We start from the raw sequence: 20,472 nt of genomic DNA, 5'->3' as shown, positions 1-20,472 counted from the left end.
GTTGTTGGCTGTTGGTGTTTTCCCCTTCCCCGCCTGCCCCATAACCAGTTCTCCCTGCCGGTCCCTCCCGTCCTTGGGATGGCTGGGATGGGAAGGACCGGCCTGAGCAAACATTTCCTTTTGTTCAGCTGTACTCAGGCATGGCCCTGCTGCTGCAGCCGGGGCTGTGACTCACCCGGCCCGGAGAGGCCGGCTGGAAAATTTGGGGTGTTTTAAAGAAAATGCCCGGTTTTAATGACAGCATTGTAATAACCCCAAACAACCACCCTGCGCTGCCGGGGGAGTGAGAATGTTTAATGCATGAGCTGCGGGGCTTGAGATGGAGCTGGGGAGGAACAAAAAGGAGGGAATAAACCCAAACCCCCGCCGAGGAGCATCCAGCAGGGCTGGCTGTCACCTGGCGTTCCCCCTGGAGCCGCCCCAGGGCTGCCCTATCAGCTCCATCTCGGGATGGAGGTGGAACCAGGGTCCCCCGGCCGAACCCCGTCATCCTGGGAAGGAGGAGTTACCTTCCCCAGCCTTTTAATCCAGTCGTGCTGGTTTCCCGGCACAGCCGGCGGAGCTCCCTGCCCATGCGGCCGTGCCCGGCTCACCATGGCCCCGCGTCACATCGTGCCCATGTCCACCAGCCAGGCCGCCCGCGGCGTCTGCGTGCTGGGCACCGAGGTCTTGCTGGACACGCGCCGGTAAGGCCGGGCACGGGCAGCCCGGAGGGTTCCACGGAGCGTCTGGGGTTTGGGATGGGCTTGGGGCATCCTGGACTGGGATTTGGGATGGGTTTGGGGCATCCTGGGCTGGGATTTGGGATGGGTTTGATCAGCGCTGGGGCATCCTGGGCTGGGATTTGGGATGGGTTTGATCAGCATTGGGGTATTCTGGGCTGGGATTTGGGATGGTTTTGGGGCATCCAGGGCTGGGATTTGGGATGGGTTTGATTGGGATTGGGGCATCCAGGGCTGGGATTTGGGATGGGCTTGGGGCATCCAGGGCTGGGATTTGGGATGGGTTTGGGGCATCCTGGACTGGGATTTGGGATGGGTTTGGGGCATCCTGGGATAGGGATTTGGGATGGGTTTGATCAGCATTGGGGTATTCTGGGCTGGGATTTGGGATGGTTTGATCAGGATTGGGGCATCCTGGGCTATGGATTTGGGATGGCTTTGATCAGGATTGGGGCATTCTGGTCTGGGATTTGGGATGGTTTGATCAGGATTGGGGCATCCTGGGCTAGGGATTTGGGATGGGTTTGGGGCATCCTGGGCAACAGATTTGGGATAGCTTTGATCAGGATTGGGGCATCCTGGGCTAGGGATTTGGGATGGGTTTGGGGCATCCTGGGCAACAGATTTGGGATTGGTTTGATCAGGATTGGGGCATCCCAGCCAGGGATTTGGAATGGGTTGGCTTGGCATCAGGGCATGCCAGCCAGGGATTTGGGATGGGTTTGATTGGGATGGGGGCATCCTGGAGTGTTCCATGGAGCCACCAGGATTTGGGATGGGTTTGCCCAGCATCATGGCATCCTGGCACATTCCACAGAGCTGCAGGGCTTTGGGATGGGTTTGGAGGAGGAACGGGTGGTGAGGGACTCGGATCTGGTCAGGAGTTCACCCAAGGGTGTGGAGGGACAGGTCCCTCCAGAGCTGGGTGTGCTTCAGGGGACGATGTCCATGGGGACCTCATCCAAGGTTTTTCTTTAGGGGATGATATCCCACTGTGTGTGTTTTAGGGGATGATGTCCTATGAGGACCCCACCCCAAAACTCTGGTTTTGTGGATGATATCCCACAGGGAGCTCACTTTTGGGGATGATGTCCCACAGGGAGCTCATTTTTGGGGACAATATCCTACAGGGAGCTCATCCAAAGGTGGAATGTTGGCTTGAGGCATTGCAGCAGAGCCGGGCCAGGAGGGTTTGGAGGCAAAGCCCGAGAACACCGTGGCTAAGCCCAGGTCTATTTCTGGCTCTAAGAACATTGGGCAAGAGCAATTCAAGATGTGCAACTCCGAGCTAAAACGGGAGGAGGAATAAAATGCGTGGCTCAGGCAGAAAAAATTTATCAGTGGCCGTGCACGAGCAGCGTCAGGAAAAGGGATTTTTGCAGAATTAAATACGGGGTGGCTTTATTGGGCAGATAGGCAGCTGTCCCTGCCCTGCTGCCACAGTGTCATTATTTAATAAATCACATTTATAATGACAGAGAACGCAGGCCTGCGTTGCCGGTCAGCATTGCATCCGGGCAATTATTGGGATGGAGCGCTGGAGCTGGGCCAGGATGTGCCACCGTCCCCTCAGAGAGCTCTGGCTGCCCTAAAACAGCCTCGTTCCCCCCCTCATGCAGATGGGAATGTAGAAAACCCATTATCTGCAATTTTTTGTCCTGCTTTTGGACTCAAAACCCTCTCAGTCCTTTTTAAACCTATGGAGCCCAAATGGGGTAATTTGGCTTCTTGGTAAGAAATTTGAGCCGTGGTCCCAAACAGCAGATGATGGAGGCTCTTCCAGCTGAAATATGGGATAATTTCATTCCTGGGGACCACTTGCTGGGGGGAATTTAGTGATGGAGGCATCAGTTTTGGGCTGTTTGGGGCAGAATGTGGAGTTCATTGAGAATTGGGCTGAGGTGGGAGAGCCGTAAAACCCACAGCAAACAGCCCCAAATCTGCGGGATCCCAGCATCCCCTGGATCCACGGCTTTGTGGGGTGTTGGGATGGGATCCAGCATCCCTCTGGATCCACAGATTTGTGGGGTGTTCTGGCTGGGATCCAGCATCCCCCGGATCCACGGCTTTGTGGGGTGTTGGGATGGGATCCAGCATCCCCCGGATCCACAGCTTTGTGGGGTGTTGGGATGGGATCCAGCATCCCTCTGGATCCACAGCCTCATGGGGTGCTCCAGGTGGGGATGCCAAGCCCATGGAATGCCTTCATCTCCTCACAAGCTGCTGGAGGCACCGGGGATGCCGTGCCAAGAGCAACACCAGGGATAAATCCGTGGCGGGGTTTTGATGTTGTGGTTTTCATGTTCTGGCTGCCAAAGTTCCCTCCTGGTTCCCCCTGGGACGCAGCCAGGGGAGCGGGAGCAGGTCAGGGCTGCCGGGATGGAGCGGCCGGGGCTGTAATGAGCAGGGAGCAGCACTTCAAAGGCTCCCGAGGATGTCACGGAGCCGGGCGCGGGCGCTGCGTGCCCGGATCCAGGCTCGGCTCCAGCCCCAGCATCCCTCAGGTCACGGGATGGTCTCACAACACCCAGCTCCACGCTTGGCTGGCGTGAAAATCATCCTGGCTCTTCCCCGGCTGGGGTTTTGTCACGGGACGCTGAAATTCAGGGAATTTCTCGTGGTTGCAGAGGGAGGTTGGATGTGGGATAAACCACGGCCGGACGTGCCGGAGCTGCAGCGGCAGCTGGGCTTGCCCAACACCGCCACAGAGGCCCCACGTGTGGAACTCCAGGGACCATTTCATCACCCAGGGATGGTCTCAGGGCCCCTCCCGCCCAATCGTGGCTGGGTTTAATTCCAGGTTTGGGGACTTGGCTCCCGTGGTCTCTGAGCCGAGGTTGCTCCATTCCAGGTCCACCCCGAGAGGCGCTGTGTCCTTTGACGTGCACGCCACGCCGGCGGTGACGGTGCACGTGATCCACAGCCCCGCCACAAAGCCCAGCCTGGACGCCCGGTGGCCCCTGGATCCCGACATCGAGGTGGTGGTGACCATCGATGTCACCAGCAGGACTGTCGATGACAACCAGGTCAGGCGCTGTTCCTGTGGCCAAACTGGGGGGAATAAGTGACATTTCCTAGGAAAACTCGAAGATTTCTGAGTTATGCTGACACCAGGGTGGTTTGTCATGGGGGAAGCTCCAGCAGAGTTGTGTAATTGGCACTGACGAGAAACGAAACCCAGAAGGAGAAGGTGCCACTTGGTGCCCCAACAAGGACATCACAGTAGTTGCAAAAGTCGCTGCCAGGCAGCAAAAAATGCCCCAAGTCTGACTTTTCCATGCCTGATTTTGTGCTGAAGGTGGCACAGAGGGTTCCAAAGAACTGTGATTAGTGGAGAACAGCTGGGATGGACCTTGCGGGGCTGGGTGGGCAGGCAGGGGTTGGAGGGTGATCCTTGTGGGGCCCTTCCCAGCTCATTCCATGATCCCAGGAGGGTATGGACATCCCACCAGCCTGGTGGGGTGTGGGTCACGGTGTGGGGATGGAGATGCCACCAGCCCAGTGGGGTGTGGGTCACAGTGTGGGGATGGAGGTCCTGTCAGCCCAGCAGGGTGTGGGTCATGGTGTGGGGCTGGAGATCCCACCAGCCTGGTGAGATGTGGGTCACGGTGTGGGGATGGAGATCCCACCAGGTTGGTGAGATGTGGGTCACGGTGTGGGGATGGAGATCCCACCAGCCTGGTGAGATGTGGGTCACGGTGTGGGGATGGAGATCCCGCCAGCCTGGTGAGATGTGGGTCACGGTGTGGGGATGGAGATCCCACCAGCCCAATGGGGTGTGGGTCATGGTGTGGGGATGGAGATCCCACCAGGCTGGCGGGGTGTGGGTCACGGTGTGGGGATGGAGATCCCACCAGCCCAGCAGGGTGTGGGTCACGGTGTGGGGATGGAGATCCCACCAGGCCAGCAGGGTGTGGGTCACAGTGGGGGGATGGAGATCCCACCAGCCCAGCAGGGTGTGGGTCACGGTGTGGGGATGGAGATCACACCAGGCTGGCGGGGTGTGGGTCACGGTGTGGGGATGGAGATCCCACCAGGCTGGTGAGATGTGGGTCACGGTGTGGGGATGGAGATCCCACCAGGTTGGTGAGATGTGGGTCACGGTGTGGGGATGGAGATCCCACCAGCCTGGTGAGATGTGGGTCACGGTGTGGGGATGGAGATCCCACCAGCCCGGTGAGATGTGGGTCACGGTGTGGGGATGGAGATCCCACCAGCCCGGTGAGATGTGGGTCACGGTGTGGGGATGGAGATCCCACCAGCCTGGTGAGATGTGGGTCACGGTGTGGGGATGTCTCTGCAGGTGAAGATCTCCTACTACGACCGCGAGGGCCACGAGCTGGCGGTGGCCTGGCTGTATCTCACCTGTGTCGGTAGGTGCCCACCGAGGCTCCAGGAATTCCTGGTCTCTTGGGATCTGGCTGGATCCACAAGGCCAGAATTCCTTGGGGGCTATAGGCAATAAAGGTTTGGGTGTTCACCCTCCCGGGATCACAGAATGATGCTGACGAGCAAGAGGGAAATAATTAAACCATGATTAATTAAACATTGCCTTATATGGTGTGGGAGAGACGGAGGCTGGGCCGTGTCCCCACCCAGGAGCATCCTCCTGTGCTGGCTGAGGTGGTTCCTCGGGAGAAGAGGATCCAGGGGAGATCTCCTCACCTGGCTCCCCAGCAGCGAGGGGAGAGGGATCGGCACCGAAGCGGTGCCTGACCTATTTCAGGAGTTTAGGGCGAGGTGAATCATCCCCTCCAAACGCCTGCTCTCCCCTGCTGACTACAAAGGGAGTCTAGACAACCGGTCTGGGTGCAGAAGTCTCCACTTGGATGGATTAATTACCCTAAATTTGGGATTTTCTGAAGCGTTCACATGACAGTCTGACCCGCGTCCTCGAGTTGTGCCGACGCCTCCCAGAATTGCCCCTGGAGAGGCTGAAGAATTCCCATGTCCCATGGCCAGTGGGCACCGATGGAGCCAACTGGGGCCACCACTGGCCACAGGGATTTTTCCTTCTGAATGTTCTTCTCTTGGTTGGATTTAGAGTTTCCCTGCCGGCTTTTCCACGCCGTCCTCTCTGCCCCAAGGAGAACAATCTCTGACTCAATCCCTGTGTTTCCCACACTTTGTATGTCCCAATTGGAGGAGTTTTTGGGTTAGGATTGAGGTGGGGTTTGGATGAGGTCACCAGGAAATGTCTGCAGCAGAGGCAGAAATTTGGGGAAAGAAGAGGAGATGTCACTTTTCCTCCAAATGTGAGGAAAAGTCCTCAGATTTCCTAGAAATTATTTGGAGGTTTGCTCAACCCCAGTGACAACACATCTTTGTGCCTACACTGTGCTTGGGCTTCGTGGAAAACAGGACAGTCAATAGGAAAGGGGTGAAAATGTAAAAAATGCCATGGAAGCATAAAATCTGCCATGAAAACATAAAAAATGGCATGAAAACAAAATCTGCCATGAAAAAATGCAATGAAAAGGTAAAATCTGCCATGAAAACATAAAAAATGGCATGAAAACAAAACCTGCCATGAAAAAATGCAATGAAAACGTAAAATCTGCCATGAAAACGTAAAAATCTGACACGAAAACATAAAAAACGCTATGAAAACATAAAATCTGCCATGAAGTGAGGATGCCCCTGCTGGGGGGAACCAAAATGAGAGGAGACAGCTGGAGATCAAAGAGGGAAAGTCATGGCAGAGCCGTTGGGTTGGATTTTCTTCTGTTCCGTTGGGTCTGGAGCAGCTTCGGGGGGGATGAGGTGGGCTTGGTGTGGGGTTGTGGTGCCAAGGGGGAGCCCAAAATGGCCCTGAGAGCTCATCCCCTGCCATCCTTCTGTTCCAGAGGTGTCCCTGGATGTGGACTGGAGCCGCAGTGGCCGAGTGAAGAGCAGGGGCAAGGACAAGGACAAGGTGAGGAGAGCGTCCTGGGAGGGCAGATCCGTCGCCGGCCTCTTCCTGGAAAATCTCCGGGGGAACAGGGGCATGGGTGGTGTCCCCGTGAGGGCAAACAGCCCGGCAGATCCTCAGCCTACTAATTGAGCAGGAAAAGGATTTATTTCCCTGTTCCACGCCAAAATCACCTGCAGCTACAGCCTGGCTGTGAGGATCCTGTAGGAGAAAACTCTCGGCTTTTTCTTCCTTCCTCTTGCCTTTCTCTTCCCTTTTTTCTCCCTTTTTCCTCCCTTTTCCCTCCCTTTTTTCCTCCATTTCTCTTCCATTTTTCCTCCCTTTTTTTCCTCCATTTCTCTTCCCTTTTTCCTCCCATTTCCCTCCCTTTTTCCTCCCTTTTCCCTCCTTTTTCTCCTCCATTTCTCTTCCCTTTTTCCTCCCTTTTTCCTCCCTTTTCCCTCCCTTTTTCCTCCATTTCTCTTCCCTTTTCCCTCCCTTTTCCCTCCTTTTTCTCCTCCATTTCTCTTCCCTTTTTCCTCCCTTTTCCCTCCTTTTTCTCCTCCATTTCTCTTCCCTTTTTTCTCCCTTTTTCCTCCCTTTTCCCTCCCTTTTCCCTCCCTTTTTTCCTCCATTTCTCTTCCCTTTTTCCTCCCTTTTTCTTCCCTTTTCCCTCCCTTTTTCCTCCATTTCTCTTCCCTTTTTCCTCCCCTTTCCCTCCTTTTTCTCCTCCATTTCTCTTCCCTTTTTCCTCCCTTTTCCCTCCTTTTTCTCCTCCATTTCTCTTCCCTTTTTTCTCCCATTTTCCTCCCTTTTCCCTCCCTTTTTTCCTCCATTTCTCTTCCCTTTTTTCTCCCTTTTTCCTCCCATTTCCCTCCCTTTTTCCTCCCTTTCTCTTCCACCTCCTTTCTCTTTTTCTTTTCCTTTTTGGGCCCCAAAGGTGCCGCTGGATGACTTGAGCAAACAGCAGATTTCCCCCTTTGGCCACACATCTGCCTGTGCCCAGGCCCTCAAGCCAGGCTCATTAACCACAGATCAGCTGGGCTAATTAACCACAGCCTGATCGGCGGCGCAAATTGGTATCAAGATGGGCCGAGCTTCCAGAAGCGCTGCAGCCGTGTCCAGGCGAGGCTGGAGGCGCTTCCAGCCTGGCTGAGAGATGGAATCTCGAGCAGTCTGTGCTGGAGCTGCCGTTGGGGTGGGGCGGTTCGAGCGGCGCTGGTGCTGCCTCGCGGCTCTGTCGGGTTCTCCTCCGAGCCTGCAGCTTTCCTCAGCCCAGGATGGGGGAAATCCCGCTCCTGTCCCCTCTTGGTGCTTCTCCTCCAGGCCAAGTGGACGTGGGGCCCGGACGGACAAGGGGCCGTGCTGTTGGTCAACTGTGACCGGGACAGCCCCGGCGCGGGGGGCACGGACAGCGGCCAGGCGGACGTACGGACCCCGGCAGGTGGGCTGTGACCCCGAGGGGCTCCCTGGGGGTGTCCCCGCTGCCATCCCCTCCCTCCGTGTCCCCTGTGTCCCCCAGACCTGCAGGACATGTCGGTGATGCTGCTGCGGACCGAGGGCCCCAGTGCCATCTTCGCCGAGTACCCGGTGGTGCTGCACGTCCCCGAGAGCGACGCGGACAAAGTGCGGGTGTTCCACGCCGTCCGTGAGTGCCTCTGCCTTCCCCCGCCCCAAGGCCAGCCAGCCCCACAGGATTTATTCATTGGGGCACCCCTATTTGCTGTGATCACCCTTTTGCCCCCAAAGCTCTTCTGCTGTTGCACGGGGTGGGGTTATATGGGAAAAACCAAGGGGGAGAAGGCTCCAAAGAGGCTTTCCCCAATGAGGGCTGGAATTTTGACATTCCCATGATGTTGGAACCCCCACGTGGCTCCTGGCACTGTTTGGGCTCGGGCAGGGAGCCAAGCAGCCAAGCAGCCCATCCCGTTGGGCAGCGCCCTTCGCCTTTGAACAGTTGGATCCCCGGCAGCTCCGCGCTGAAAATCAGGTCCGGGGAGCCAAGGGTGTCATTAGATCCTCAGCCGGAGCCACGCACCTTGAAAGGGCTGGACCCGAGGGGACGGAGCCCTCTTTGTCCTGGGAAGATCAAGAGTGTTCCCCAGGAAGGAGGAGGAGGAGGAGGAGGAGGCTCTTCTGCCCCCCTTGGGCACCAGCCACCTCCTCCTCCTTCTGGCGTGTCCCCCTGTGGGCAGGCTGTGTCAATCTGGGGTTCTCCAGGCTGAGCTCAGGGTGGGAATCTGGGGTTCTCCAGGCTGAGCTCAGGGTGGGAATCTGGGGTTCTCCAGGCTGAGTTCAGGGTGGGAATCTGGGCTTCTCCAGGCTGAGTTCAGGGTGGGAATCTGGGGTTCTCCAGGCTGAGTTCAGGGTGGGGAATCTGGGCTTCTCCAGGCTGAGCTCAGGGTGGGAATCTGGGGTTCTCCAGGCTGAGTTCAGGGTGGGAATCTGGGGTTCTGCAGGCTGAGTTCAGGGTGGGGAATCTGGGGTTCTCCAGGCTGAGTTCAGGGTGGGAATCTGGGGTTCTCCAGGTTGAGTTCAGGGTGGGAATCTGGGGTTCTCCAGGCTGAGTTCAGCATGGGGAATCTGGGGTTCTGCAGGCTGAGTTCAGGGTGGGAATCTGGGGTTCTCCAAGCTGAGCTCAGGGTGGGAATCTGGCATTCTCCAGGCTGAGCTCAGGGTGGGAATCTGGGGTTCTCCAGGTTGAGCTCAGGGTGGGAATCTGGGGTTCTCCAGGCTGAGTTCAGGGTGGGGAATCTGGGGTTCTCCAGGCTGAGTTCAGGGTGGGAATCTGGGGTTCTCCAGGCTGAGTTCAGGGTGGGAGTCTGGGGTTCTTCAGGCTGAGTTCAGGGTGGGAATGTGGGGTTCTCCAGGCCGAGTTCAGGATGGGAATCTGGGGTTCTCCAGGCTGAGTTCAGGGTGGGGAATCTGGGGTTCTCCAGGCTGCTGACTTTGGGGTTCTCCAGGTGGGGATGCCTACCCGCTCTACAAGCCCGTGCTGGGCCCAGACAAGCTCTCCTACGTGCTGGACCACGCTGGCCACGGGGACAGCACCTTCTACGTGGAGGGGCTGGCGTTCCCCGACAGGGGCTTCACTGGCCTGGTGTCCTTCAGCGCCAGCCTGCTGGAGGTGCCCCACAAGGTACGGGGGGGTCGGCCCCACCCCTCCCCTAGCGACCCCCGCCGTGGTGGAGGTGCCAGACTCCGTTTTGGCTCCGCCAGGACTCGCCGGGCACGCCGATCTTCACGGACACCGTGGTGTTCCGCGTGGCGCCCTGGATCATGACGCCCAACACCCAGCAGCCCCTGGAGGTGTTTGTCTGCAGGTAGGAGGGTGTCCCTGCCGTGGACAGGGGTGTCCCCTGCCCCGGGGCACTCTCCAGGGAGGAGTTCCCGACCCTTCCTGGCTGTGTAGAGCCCCACGTGAGCCAGGTTTAGGCGTTCCTGACTGGGAATGTTTGGGAAGGGAGCCAGCTGCTGCTGTGGGAGTGATTTCCATCCCAAGGAGAAGGGCTGGAGTTCCCTCTCCAGGTCCATTCCCATGCAGGAATGTTGCCCAGGGTGTTTAAATCCCAAGGAGAAATGCTGGAAGACCTTCTCCAGGTCCAATTCCATGCAGGAATGCTGCCCGGGGTGTTTAAATCCCAAGGAGAAATGCTGGAGTTCCCTCTCCAGGTCCAATTCCATGCAGGAATGCTGCCCAGGGTGTTTAAATCCCAAGGAGAAATGCTGGAGTTCGCTCTCCAGGTCCAATTCCATGCAGGAATGCTGCCCAGGGTGTTTAAATCCCAAGGAGAAATGCTGGAGTTTGCTCTCCAGGTCCATTCCCATGCAGGAATGTTGCCCAGGGTGTTCAGGATTGAGGAACGAGCTGCAGGGTCGGGGTTTCGGGGGCTCCCCGCGATCCCCCCCGCAGCCCCAGCCCCTCGCTGTCCCCCCAGCATCAAGCAGGGCTCGGATTCCAACGAGGCCTTCCTGGAGGGGCTGCGGACGCTGCTGCGGAAAGCCAACTGCAAACTGACCGTGTGCTCGGAGCAGGACTCGCGCAGCGACCGCTGGATCCAGGTCAGCCCGCCCGGCCGGGCCCCCCCGGGACAGGAGAGCCCCCCGGGGCTTGGACAGCTCCTGGAATGACAGGGAATGGGAGCGGACACTGGGGCACTGGGACAGCTCCTGGAGTGCCAGGGAACGGGCCAGGGAGTGGGCACTGGGACAGCTTGGACAGCTCCTGGAGTGCCAGGGGATGGGAGCAGGCACTGGGGCACTGGGACAGCTCCTGGAGTGCCAGGGAACAGGCCAGGGAGCGGGCATTGGGACAGCTTGGACAGCTCCTGGAATGCCAGGGGATGGGCCAGGGAGCGGGCATTGGGGCGCTGGGACAGCTTGGACAGCTGCTGGAATGCCAGGGCATGGGAGCAGGCACTGGGGCACTGGGATAGTTTGGACAGCCCCTGGAGTGCCAGGGGATGGGAGCAGGCACTGGGGCACTGGGACAGCTTGGACAGTTCCTGGAATGCCAGGGGATGGGAGCAGGCACTGGGGCACTGGGATAGTTTGGACAGCTCCTGGAATGCCAGGGGATGGGCCAGGGAGTGGGGCACTGGGATAGTTTGGACAGCTCCTGGAATGCCAAGGGATGGGCCAGGGAGTGGGCACTGGGACAGCTTGGACAGCCCCTGGAATGCCAGGGCATGGGAGCGGGCACTGGGGCACAGGGACAGCTCCTGGAATGCCAGGGGATGGGAGCAGGCACTGGGGCACTAGGACAGTTCCTGGAATGCCAGGGGATGGCCCAGGGAGTGGGCACTGAGGGCACTGGGGCACAGGGACAGTTCCTGGAATGCCAGGGGAGGGGAGCGGGCACTGGGATAGCTTGGACAGCTCCTGGAATGCCAGGGGATGAGCCACGGAGTGGGCACTGAGGGACACAGAGACAGCTCCTGGAATGCCAGGGGACAGGCCAGGGAGCGGGCACTGAGAGGGGCACAGGGAATGCTGCCGGGGTGGCATGGACAGGGACAATGGCCAGGGAGCCCGGCCTGGCCCCAGGGACACAGAGGGACACCGGGAAAGGGACCCCATGGGGCCATGCAGGAGGGTCCCAGTGCCAGGGGACCCCAGGGGGACACCGTGGCTGTGGTGTCACCCCATGGGGCTGTGCAGGAGGGTCCCAGTGCCAGGGGACCCCAGGGGGACACCGTGGCTGTGGTGTCACCCCAGGAGGGCTGGGCAGGAGCCTCCCCAGTGGTTTAGGCTTGGCTTTGCCAGGCTCGCCCCATTTCCTGCCCCACCCTCCCCACATCCCTGTGGGAGATTCCTATCACCCCCGAGAGCCTTCCTCCTCCTCCTCCTCCTCCTTGTCTCTTTCCCATAGGATGAGCTGGAGTTTGGCTACGTGGAAGCTCCACACAAAACCTTCCCCGTGGTCTTCGACTCTCCCAGGAACAGAGGCCTGAAGGATTTCGCTTTTAAGAAGATCCTGGTGTGTCCTTGCATTGAAATCCCCTTTTTTCTCCCCAAAATCCCCTCACGGGAGGTCCTTGGCACCTCTTCCCTCTTTCCCAGGGCCCGGATTTTGGCTACGTGACCCGGGAGCCCCCCGGGAAGAGCGTGACCAGCCTGGATTCCTTCGGGAACCTGGACGTGAGCCCGCCGGTGACGGTGCGGGGCAAGGAGTACCCGCTGGGGCGGATCCTCATCGGCAGCCCCCTGCCCTGGTGAGACCCCAAACCCTCCCTCGGGGGACCCCAAAACCCTCCCTCAGGAACTTCTTGGAGAAAAAACCTGGTTCTGATGCCCATAAAATCCCAGATTTTGCAAGCAAACCCCACAGCCGCTCCTACGACCCTCAGAAATCCCGACTGCTGTTCTCCCATTTCCCCATTTTCCCATTTTCCCATTTTCCCATTTTCCCATTTTCCCATTTTCCCTTTTCCCCATTTTCCCATTTCCCCCTTTTCCCCTTTTCCCGTTTTTCCTGTTTCCACCCCTTTTTCCCCAATCCCGCACAACCGGTCTGGGTTTGTTCTTTGGGAGCGGAGCAGGGGAGCCCAGGAGAGGGTGAAATCCTGAATAACCGGGGGATGTTGTGCCCATTAATTCCCAAATAACCGGGAATTGTTCCCATGAATTCCCGAATCACCGAGGGTTGTTGTTCCCATGAATTCCCGAATAACCGGGGGTTGTTGCTCCCATGAATTCCCGAATAACGGAGGGTTGTTTCCATGAATTCCCGAATAACCGGGGGTTGTTCCCATGAAATCCCAAATAACTGGGGTTGTTGTTTCCATGAAATCCCGAATCACCGGGGTTGTTGTTCCCATGAATTCCTGAATAACCGAGGGTTGTTGTTCCCATGAATTCCCGAATAACCGAGGGTTGTTGTTCCCATGAATTCCCGAATAACCGAGGGTTATTGTGCCCATGAAATCCCGAATAACCGGGGGTTGTTCCCATGAAATCCCAAATAACCGGGGGTTGCTCCCATTAATTCCCGAATAACCGGAGGTTGCTCCCGTGAAATCCCAAATAACCAGGAATTGTTCCCATGAATTCCCGAATCACCGGGGTTGTTGTTCCCATGAATTCCCAAATAACCGGGAATTGTTCCCGTGAATTCCCAAATAACCGGGAATTGTTCCCATGAATTCCCGAATCACCGGGGGTTGTTGTTCCCATGAATTCCTAAATAACCGGGAATTGTTCCCATGAATTCCCGAATCACCGGGGCTGTCGTGCCCGGGGCGGGCGGTGCTCCCAGCGAACAAAGCTCCCTGCACAGCCTCCACAAAGGAAGGCATTTTCCGGGAACAACACCACCGATCCCGATCCCGCCTGCTCCATCCCTAAAAACCACGGGACACTCCGGTCCCTCCCGAGGAAAGGAATTGCCGGGAAATGGGATTTTCCCAGCCCCACTGGGGCCTGAATTGTCCCTCATTAGCAGGAATTTAATTAAGGTCTTCCCAGCCCGTTCTGTCTGAGAAAACTTGGCCCTCGCAGCCAAGCGAGGCGGGATTTGGGAATTGCAGGGATGGGAAAAGCTCATCCCAGAGGGGCCCGAGCAGAACCGGGCATGGAATGATCCCATCCCTGCGGATGGATCCGGCCGGGAGAGGCGTTGATGGAAAATGAGGGGATATATCCACGTATTTATCCAAAATACAGCGACACACACCGATATATTTATGGAATATTGGGGATCTAGTGAGATATATTTGTACTGATATATTTATAGGGATATAGCAATATATATTTATATATTTATATATAACATATAATATATATTTTTATATATAATATAGGGATATATCGATGTATTTACCTAAAATACAGGGAGACACCTTGTTATATTAAAGTAATATTAGGGATCTAGTAATATGTATTTATGTAAGATAGGGATTTGTTAATATATATTTATATAATATTTGCATTTAGCAGTACAAGTTTATATAACATATATATTAACACACTTTATATATAATATAGGGATATATTGATGTATTTATCTAAAATACAGGGAGACACGTTGTTATATTTAAGTAATATTAGGGATCTAGTAATATATATTTATATATTATAGGAATTTAGCAATATATATTTATATAATATATTGATTAAATAATATATTTAAATAATATAGGGATTTAGCAGTATATACTTCTATGACATCTATATTAACATATATATAATATATAGGGATATATTGATGTATTTATCTAAAATACAGGGAGGCATATTGATATATTTAAGTGATATTCGGGTTTTAGGAATATATATTTATATATTATAGGAATTTAGCAATATATATTTATATAATATATTGATTAAATAATATCTATACATTTAAATAATATAGGGATTTAGCAGTATATACTTCTATGACATCTATATTAACATATATATAAAATATAGGGATATAGTGATGTATTTAAAATACAGGGAGACACATTGATATATTTAAATAATATTAGGGATTTAGTAATATATATTTATATATTATAGGAAATTAGCAATAGATATTTATATAATATATTGATTAAATAATATATATATTTAATATAGGGATTTAGTAATATATATTAATATATTATAAGAATTTAGCAATAGATATTTATATAATATAGAGATTTAGCAGTATATATTTATATAGCATGTATATACTAAGACTATATATAATATAGTGATATATTGATGTATTTATCTAAAACAGGGAGTTGTGTTGATATATTTCTATAATATAGGGATCTAGTAATAAATATTTCTATAATATAGGGATGTAGTAATGTATATTTATATTGATGTATTTATATAAGATAGGGATTTAGTGATATATATTTATATAATATAGGGATCTAGTAATAAATATTTCTATAATATAGGGATGTAGTAATGTATATTTCTATAATATAGGGATGTAGTAATGTATATTTATATTGATGTATTTATATAAGATAGGGATTTAGTGATATATATTTATATAATATAGGGATCTAGTAATGAATAATAATATTGGTATATTTATATAACATAGTGATTTAGCAATATATATTTTTATATATTGTATTACCACACCCTATGTATAACACAGGACTATATTAATTTATAACAGACATAATGACACATAATTGGGCCATTAGGCAGATCAATCTTTATGAAAGTAGAACAATCTATAATTTCTATTATCACATGTATTTACACACGTGGATGTCCATAATGCAGCTTGGGCCGTTTTCCCTGAAAAACAGGAAAAAATGAGCCTGGGGGTGATCGGGGGGGTTTGGGGAGAGGGTTTTGGGGACGGATTTGGGGAGGGGGTTTGGAGAGGGATTTGGGGAGAGGGTTTTGGGGAGGGGGTTTGGGGAGGGGGTTTGGGGAGGGGATTTAGAGGAGGGGGTTTAGGGGAGGGGGTTTTGGGGAGGGGATTTAGGGGAGGGGGTTCTGGGGAGGGATTTGGGGAGAGGGTTTTAGGGAGGGGGTTTTGGGGAGGGATTTGGGGAGAGGGTTTAGGGGAGCAGGTTTTGGGGAGCAGGTTTTGGGGAGAGGGTTTTGGGGAGAGGGTTTTGGGCCAGGGAGTGGGTTTTGGAGAGGGTTTTGGGGAGGGGGTTTAGGGGAGCGGGTTTTGGGGAGAGGGTTTTGGGGAGGGGGTTTTGGGCCGGGGAGTGGGTTTTGGAGAGGGATTTGGGGAGTGGGTTTTGGGGAGAGGGATTTGGGGAGAGGGTTTTGGGGAAGGGGTTTTGGAGAGGGATTTGGGGAGGGGGTTTTGGAGAGGGTTTTGGGGAGAGGGATTTGGGGAGGGGCTTTTAGGGAGGGGGTTTTGGGGAGGGGATTTAGGGGAGGGGGTTTTGGAGAGGGATTTAGGGAGAGGGTTTTGGGGAGGGATTTGGGGAGGGGGTTTTGGGGAGGGATTTGGGGAGGGGGTTTTGGGGAGGGGGTTTAGGGCAGCAGGTTTTGGGCTGGGGAGTGGGTTTTGGGGAGGGGGTTTTGGGGAGGGCAGGGGGTTGTGGGGCGAGGAGCAGGTTTTATGGAGGGGGAGCAGGTTTTGGGGTGGGGAGGGAATTTTGGGGAGCAAGTTTTAGGGAGAAACGTGAGTTTTGGGGTGGGGAGTGGGTTTTGGGGCAGGGAGGGGATTTTGGGGAGTTGGTTTTGGGGCAGGGAGGGGGTTTTAGGATGAGGGTTTTGGGGAGGGGAGCAGGTTTTTGGGAGGGGAGAGGATTTTGGGGCAGGGGTTGCGGGGCAGGGAGCAGGTTTTGGGGAGGGAGCAGGTTTGTGGCAGGGGTTTTGGGGCAGGAGCAGGTTTTGGGGAGGGAGCAGGTTTTGGGGCAGGAAGAAGGTTTTGGGGCAGGAGCAGGTTTGGGGCAGGTTTTGGGGCAGAGGTTTTGGGGCGGGGGTTTTGGGGTGGGGGTTGTGGGGCGGGAGCAGGTTTTGGGGCGGAGGTTTTGGGGCAGGTTTTGGGGCTGGAGCAGGTTTGGGGCAGGTTTTGGGGCAGGAGCAGGTTTGGGGCAGGGGTTTTGGGGTGGAGGTTTTGGGGCAGGTTTTGGGGCAGGAGCAGGTTTTGGGCAGAGGTTTTGGGACAGGGGTTTTGGGGCAGGGGTTTTGGGGCAGGTTTTTGGGTGGGAGGAGGTTTTGGGCAGGTTTTGGGGCAGGGGTTTTGGGGTGGAGGTTTTGGGGCAGGGGTTTTGGGGCGGAAGCAGGTTTTGGGCAGGGGTTTTGGGGCAGAGGTTTTGGGGCAGGAGCAGGTTTGGGGCAGGTTTTGGGGCAGGAGCAGGTTTTGGGGCAGGGGTTTTGGTGAAGGAGCAGGTTTTGGGCAGGGGTTTTGGGGCAGGGGTTTTGGGGCAGGGGTTTTGGGGCGGAGGTTTTGGGGCGGGGGTTTTGGGGTGGGGGTTTTGGGGCAGGAGCAGCTTTGGGGCAGGTTTTAGGGCGGGAGTTTTGGGGCAGGAGCGGTGCCCAGCCCGGCTGTCCCGCAGGATGGCCGGCCGCAGGATGTGCCGCGCCGTGCGGGATTTCCTCTTCGCGCAGACGGTGCAGGCGCCGCTCGAGGTCTACTCGGAGTGGCTCAGCGTGGGCCACGTGGACGAGTTCCTCACCTTCGTCCCTGCCCTGGACAGGAAGGTGCCGACCCCAGAGCCTGCCCAGGGCTCTTCACAGCACCCCAAAAACCCCCTTTGCCGGCTGTTTGTCCTTCTGGGGGCTCTGGGGCATGGAGCCCCTTTGGGGCAGCCCAGGAGGATGGGTTTGGGATTGGCATGAGCATCCCATGGCCTTGGGGATAGATTTGGGATTGGAATGGGCATCTCATGGCCCCAGGGATGGATTTGGGATTGGAATGGGCATCTCATGGCCCCAGGGATGGATTTGGGATCTCTGTGGCCATCCCATGGCCCTGGGCCTGGGTTTGGGATAGGCATGAGCATCTCATAGCCCCAGGGATGGATTTGGGATTGCTGTGGGCATCCCATGGCCCTGAGGCTGGGTTTGGGATTGGCATGGGCATCTCATGGCCCCAGGGGTGGATTTGGGTTTGGAATGGGCATCCCATGGCCCCAGGGATGGGTTTGGGATGGCTGTGGTGCCTCCCAGCCAGGCTCTGGGGTGTTTCATCCCCCACACCGGGGTGACCCCTGGGCTCTGTCCCGCAGGGATTCCGGCTGCTCCTGGCCAGTCCCAATGCCTGCTACAAACTCTTCAAGGAGAAGCAGCAGCAGGGCCACGGGGAGGCCACGCAGTTCATCGGTGAGGCCATCCCTAGGGAGCAGCATTCCTTCCCGCTGTCCCTTCGGGCTGTCCCTTCCAAGTATCCATTCCCAGTGTCCATCCCGCTGTCCACCCCACTGTCTATCCCTCTGTCTATCCCTCTGTCCATCCCACTGTCCATCCCAGTGCCCATCTGTATGTCCATCCCAGTGTCCATCCCTCTGTCCATTCCCAGTGTTCATCCCAGTGTCCATCCCTCTGTCCATCCCAGTGTCCATTCCACTGTCCATCCCGCTGTCCATCCCTCTGTCCATCCCACTGTCCATCCCTCTGTCCATCTTGCTGTCCATCCCCCGTCCATCTTGCTGTCCATCCCACTGTCCATCCCACTGTCCATCCCGGTGTCCATCCCAGTGTCCATCCCTCTCTCCGTCCCTCGTCCATCTTGCTGTCCATCCCGGTGTCCATCCCAGTGTCCATCCCAGTGTCCATCCCAGTGTCCATCCCCCGTCCATCCCCCGTCCGTCCCTCTGTCCGTCCGTCTGTCCCTGACCGCTCCCCCGCCCCAGGGCTGAAGGGCCGTGAGCAGAAGAGCATTGACGAGATCCTGGCCGACGAGTCCCTGCGCAGCGACAACCGCCACGTGCAGGTGGGGCCGGGGATCCCCCTCCCCATTCGGGGCTCCGGGGGGCAGGGACGGGATTTGGGGGTCTGGGGAATGGCCGGAGTGCCTGGAGGGGGCGAGGAGAGGGAGGTGACCCAAGGGACACGGAGGTGGCAGAGGAAGGGAAAGAGGGGATGGGATGGGGTGGGGTGGGATGGATGGGATGGGATGGGATGGGATGGGATGGGATGGGATGGGATGGGATGGGATGGGATAGGATGGATGGGATGGGATGGGATGGGATGGGATGGGATGGGATGGGATGGGATGGGATGGGATGGGATGGGATGGGATGGATGGGATGGGATGGGATGGGATGGGATGGGATGGGATGGGATGGGATGGGATGGGATGGGATGGGATGGGATGGGATGGGATGGGATGGATGGGATAGGATGGATGGGATGGGATAGGATGGATGGGATGGGATGGGATGGGATGGGATGGGATGGGATGGGATGGGATGGGATGGGATGGGATGGATGGGATGGATGGGATGGGATGGATGGGATAGGATGGATGGGATGGGATGGGATGGATGGTGTCCACAGGGATGGGATGGGGTGGGATGGGATGGGATGGGATCCATGGGATGGGATGGGATGCGATGGGATGGGATGGGATGGGATGGGATGGGATGGGATGGGATGGGATGGGATGGGATGGATGGTGTCCACAGGGATGGGATGGGGTGGGATGGGATGGGACGGGATGGGATGGATTGGATGGGACAGGATGGAATGGGAGGTGTCCACAGGGATGGAATGGGATGGATTGGATGGGACGGGACGGGACGGGACGGGACGGGACGGGATAGGAGGTGTCCACAGGGATGGGATGGGAGGTTGGGATGGGGATGGGGTGGCAGGTTGTGCACAGGGACAGGGTGGGAGGTTGTGCCCAGGGATGGGGTGGCATCCAGGCAGGATCCAGCGGGCCCCGTGGGTGGGATGTGGAGGGCTGGGATGGCAGTTCCAGGTGCTCCCCGCAGCGCTGCATCGACTGGAACCGCGACCTGCTGAAGCAGGAGCTGGGGCTGAGCGAGCAGGACATCGTGGACATCCCGCAGCTCTTCATCCTGACCAACTCCCGCGCCGACGCGCTGTTCCCCGACATGGTGAGACCCCGCCCCGCAACCCCCAACCCCGCCCCGATCCCGCTCCCCCGGGATCGATCCCTGCTGGACTCCCGGTGCCGCTGCAGGTGAACATGCTGGTGCTGGGCCGGCACCTGGGCATCCCCAAGCCCTTCGGGCCCGTGGTGGGCGGGCGCTGCTGCCTGGAGCAGCGGGTGCGGGAGCTGCTGGAGCCGCTGGGCCTCTCCTGCACCTTCATCGACGACTTCTTCTCCTACCACGTCCTGTCGGGGGACGTGCACTGCGGCACCAACGTGCGCCGCAAGCCCTTCGCCTTCAAGTGGTGGCACGTGGTGCCCTGACCGCCCTGGGCCGAGCCCTGCAGGGGAAGGTGCATTTCCTGCAGCCCGGGGCAAGGTGCATTTCCTGCAGCCCGGGGGAAGGTGCATTTCCTGCGCAGGAAAAGCACCGACAGGTCGGGTTTGGCCAATAAAGCTTCACGGACACCGAGGGGGCAGCGCTGCCCCGTTTCTCGTCCTTCCTTCCTCCGCTCCCGGTGTGAAGATGTCGTTTGAAGCCTGGTTTTGGGCACGGGGGTTTGGTTTGGGGCTGGTGGGGATAGCGGGGTGGGGAGGCTGCTCTGGGGGTGCAGGCCACATCCCACGGCCGCGGAGTCACGGAGACCCCGCCCGTGGCTTTGAAGCTGATGACACCCCCAAAATTCCCTGTTTTGGCCAAAAAATCTCTTCCTGCTGGGGAACCCGGTTCTCAGGCTGCAGGAACCCTTCCTGCCCTCCTCCTCGGGACCTTTTCACCCCTTCTCCAGGAAGGAATTTCCTCCGCTCTTCATCTCCACCGGAGCGCGACACTTCCCTGTGCCCGCCTGGCACCCGCCTGGCACCGCCTGGCACCGCTCCGGGAACCGAAACCC

At 56.1% G+C, this 20,472-nt stretch overlaps 1 protein-coding gene across 1 annotated transcript; it reads left to right on the top strand.

The window, feature by feature from the left end:
- Window positions 1-594: 594 nt before the first annotated feature.
- On the top strand, window positions 595-19,903 carry LOC311162181 (protein-arginine deiminase type-1-like; the record flags this gene model as incomplete). Its single annotated transcript, XM_084220388.1, has 16 exons — window positions 595-686; window positions 3,574-3,748; window positions 5,026-5,095; window positions 6,569-6,636; window positions 7,939-8,056; window positions 8,135-8,260; window positions 9,576-9,751; window positions 9,832-9,935; window positions 10,551-10,674; window positions 11,984-12,091; window positions 12,175-12,326; window positions 17,076-17,220; window positions 17,748-17,841; window positions 18,372-18,451; window positions 19,458-19,583; window positions 19,670-19,903. The coding sequence occupies 16 exons, from the start codon at window positions 595-597 to the stop codon at window positions 19,901-19,903; spliced, it is 1,992 nt and encodes a 663-aa protein (XP_084076514.1).
- Between the last annotated feature and the right edge of the window lie 569 nt (window positions 19,904-20,472).

The sequence above is a fragment of the Fringilla coelebs genome (assembly GCF_963513975.1).
Source record: "Fringilla coelebs genome assembly, chromosome: 22".
NCBI lineage: Eukaryota > Metazoa > Chordata > Aves > Passeriformes > Fringillidae > Fringilla > Fringilla coelebs.
The sequence above is the reverse complement of the archived record's forward strand: the minus strand, read 5'-3'. Positions and strand labels throughout refer to the sequence as shown.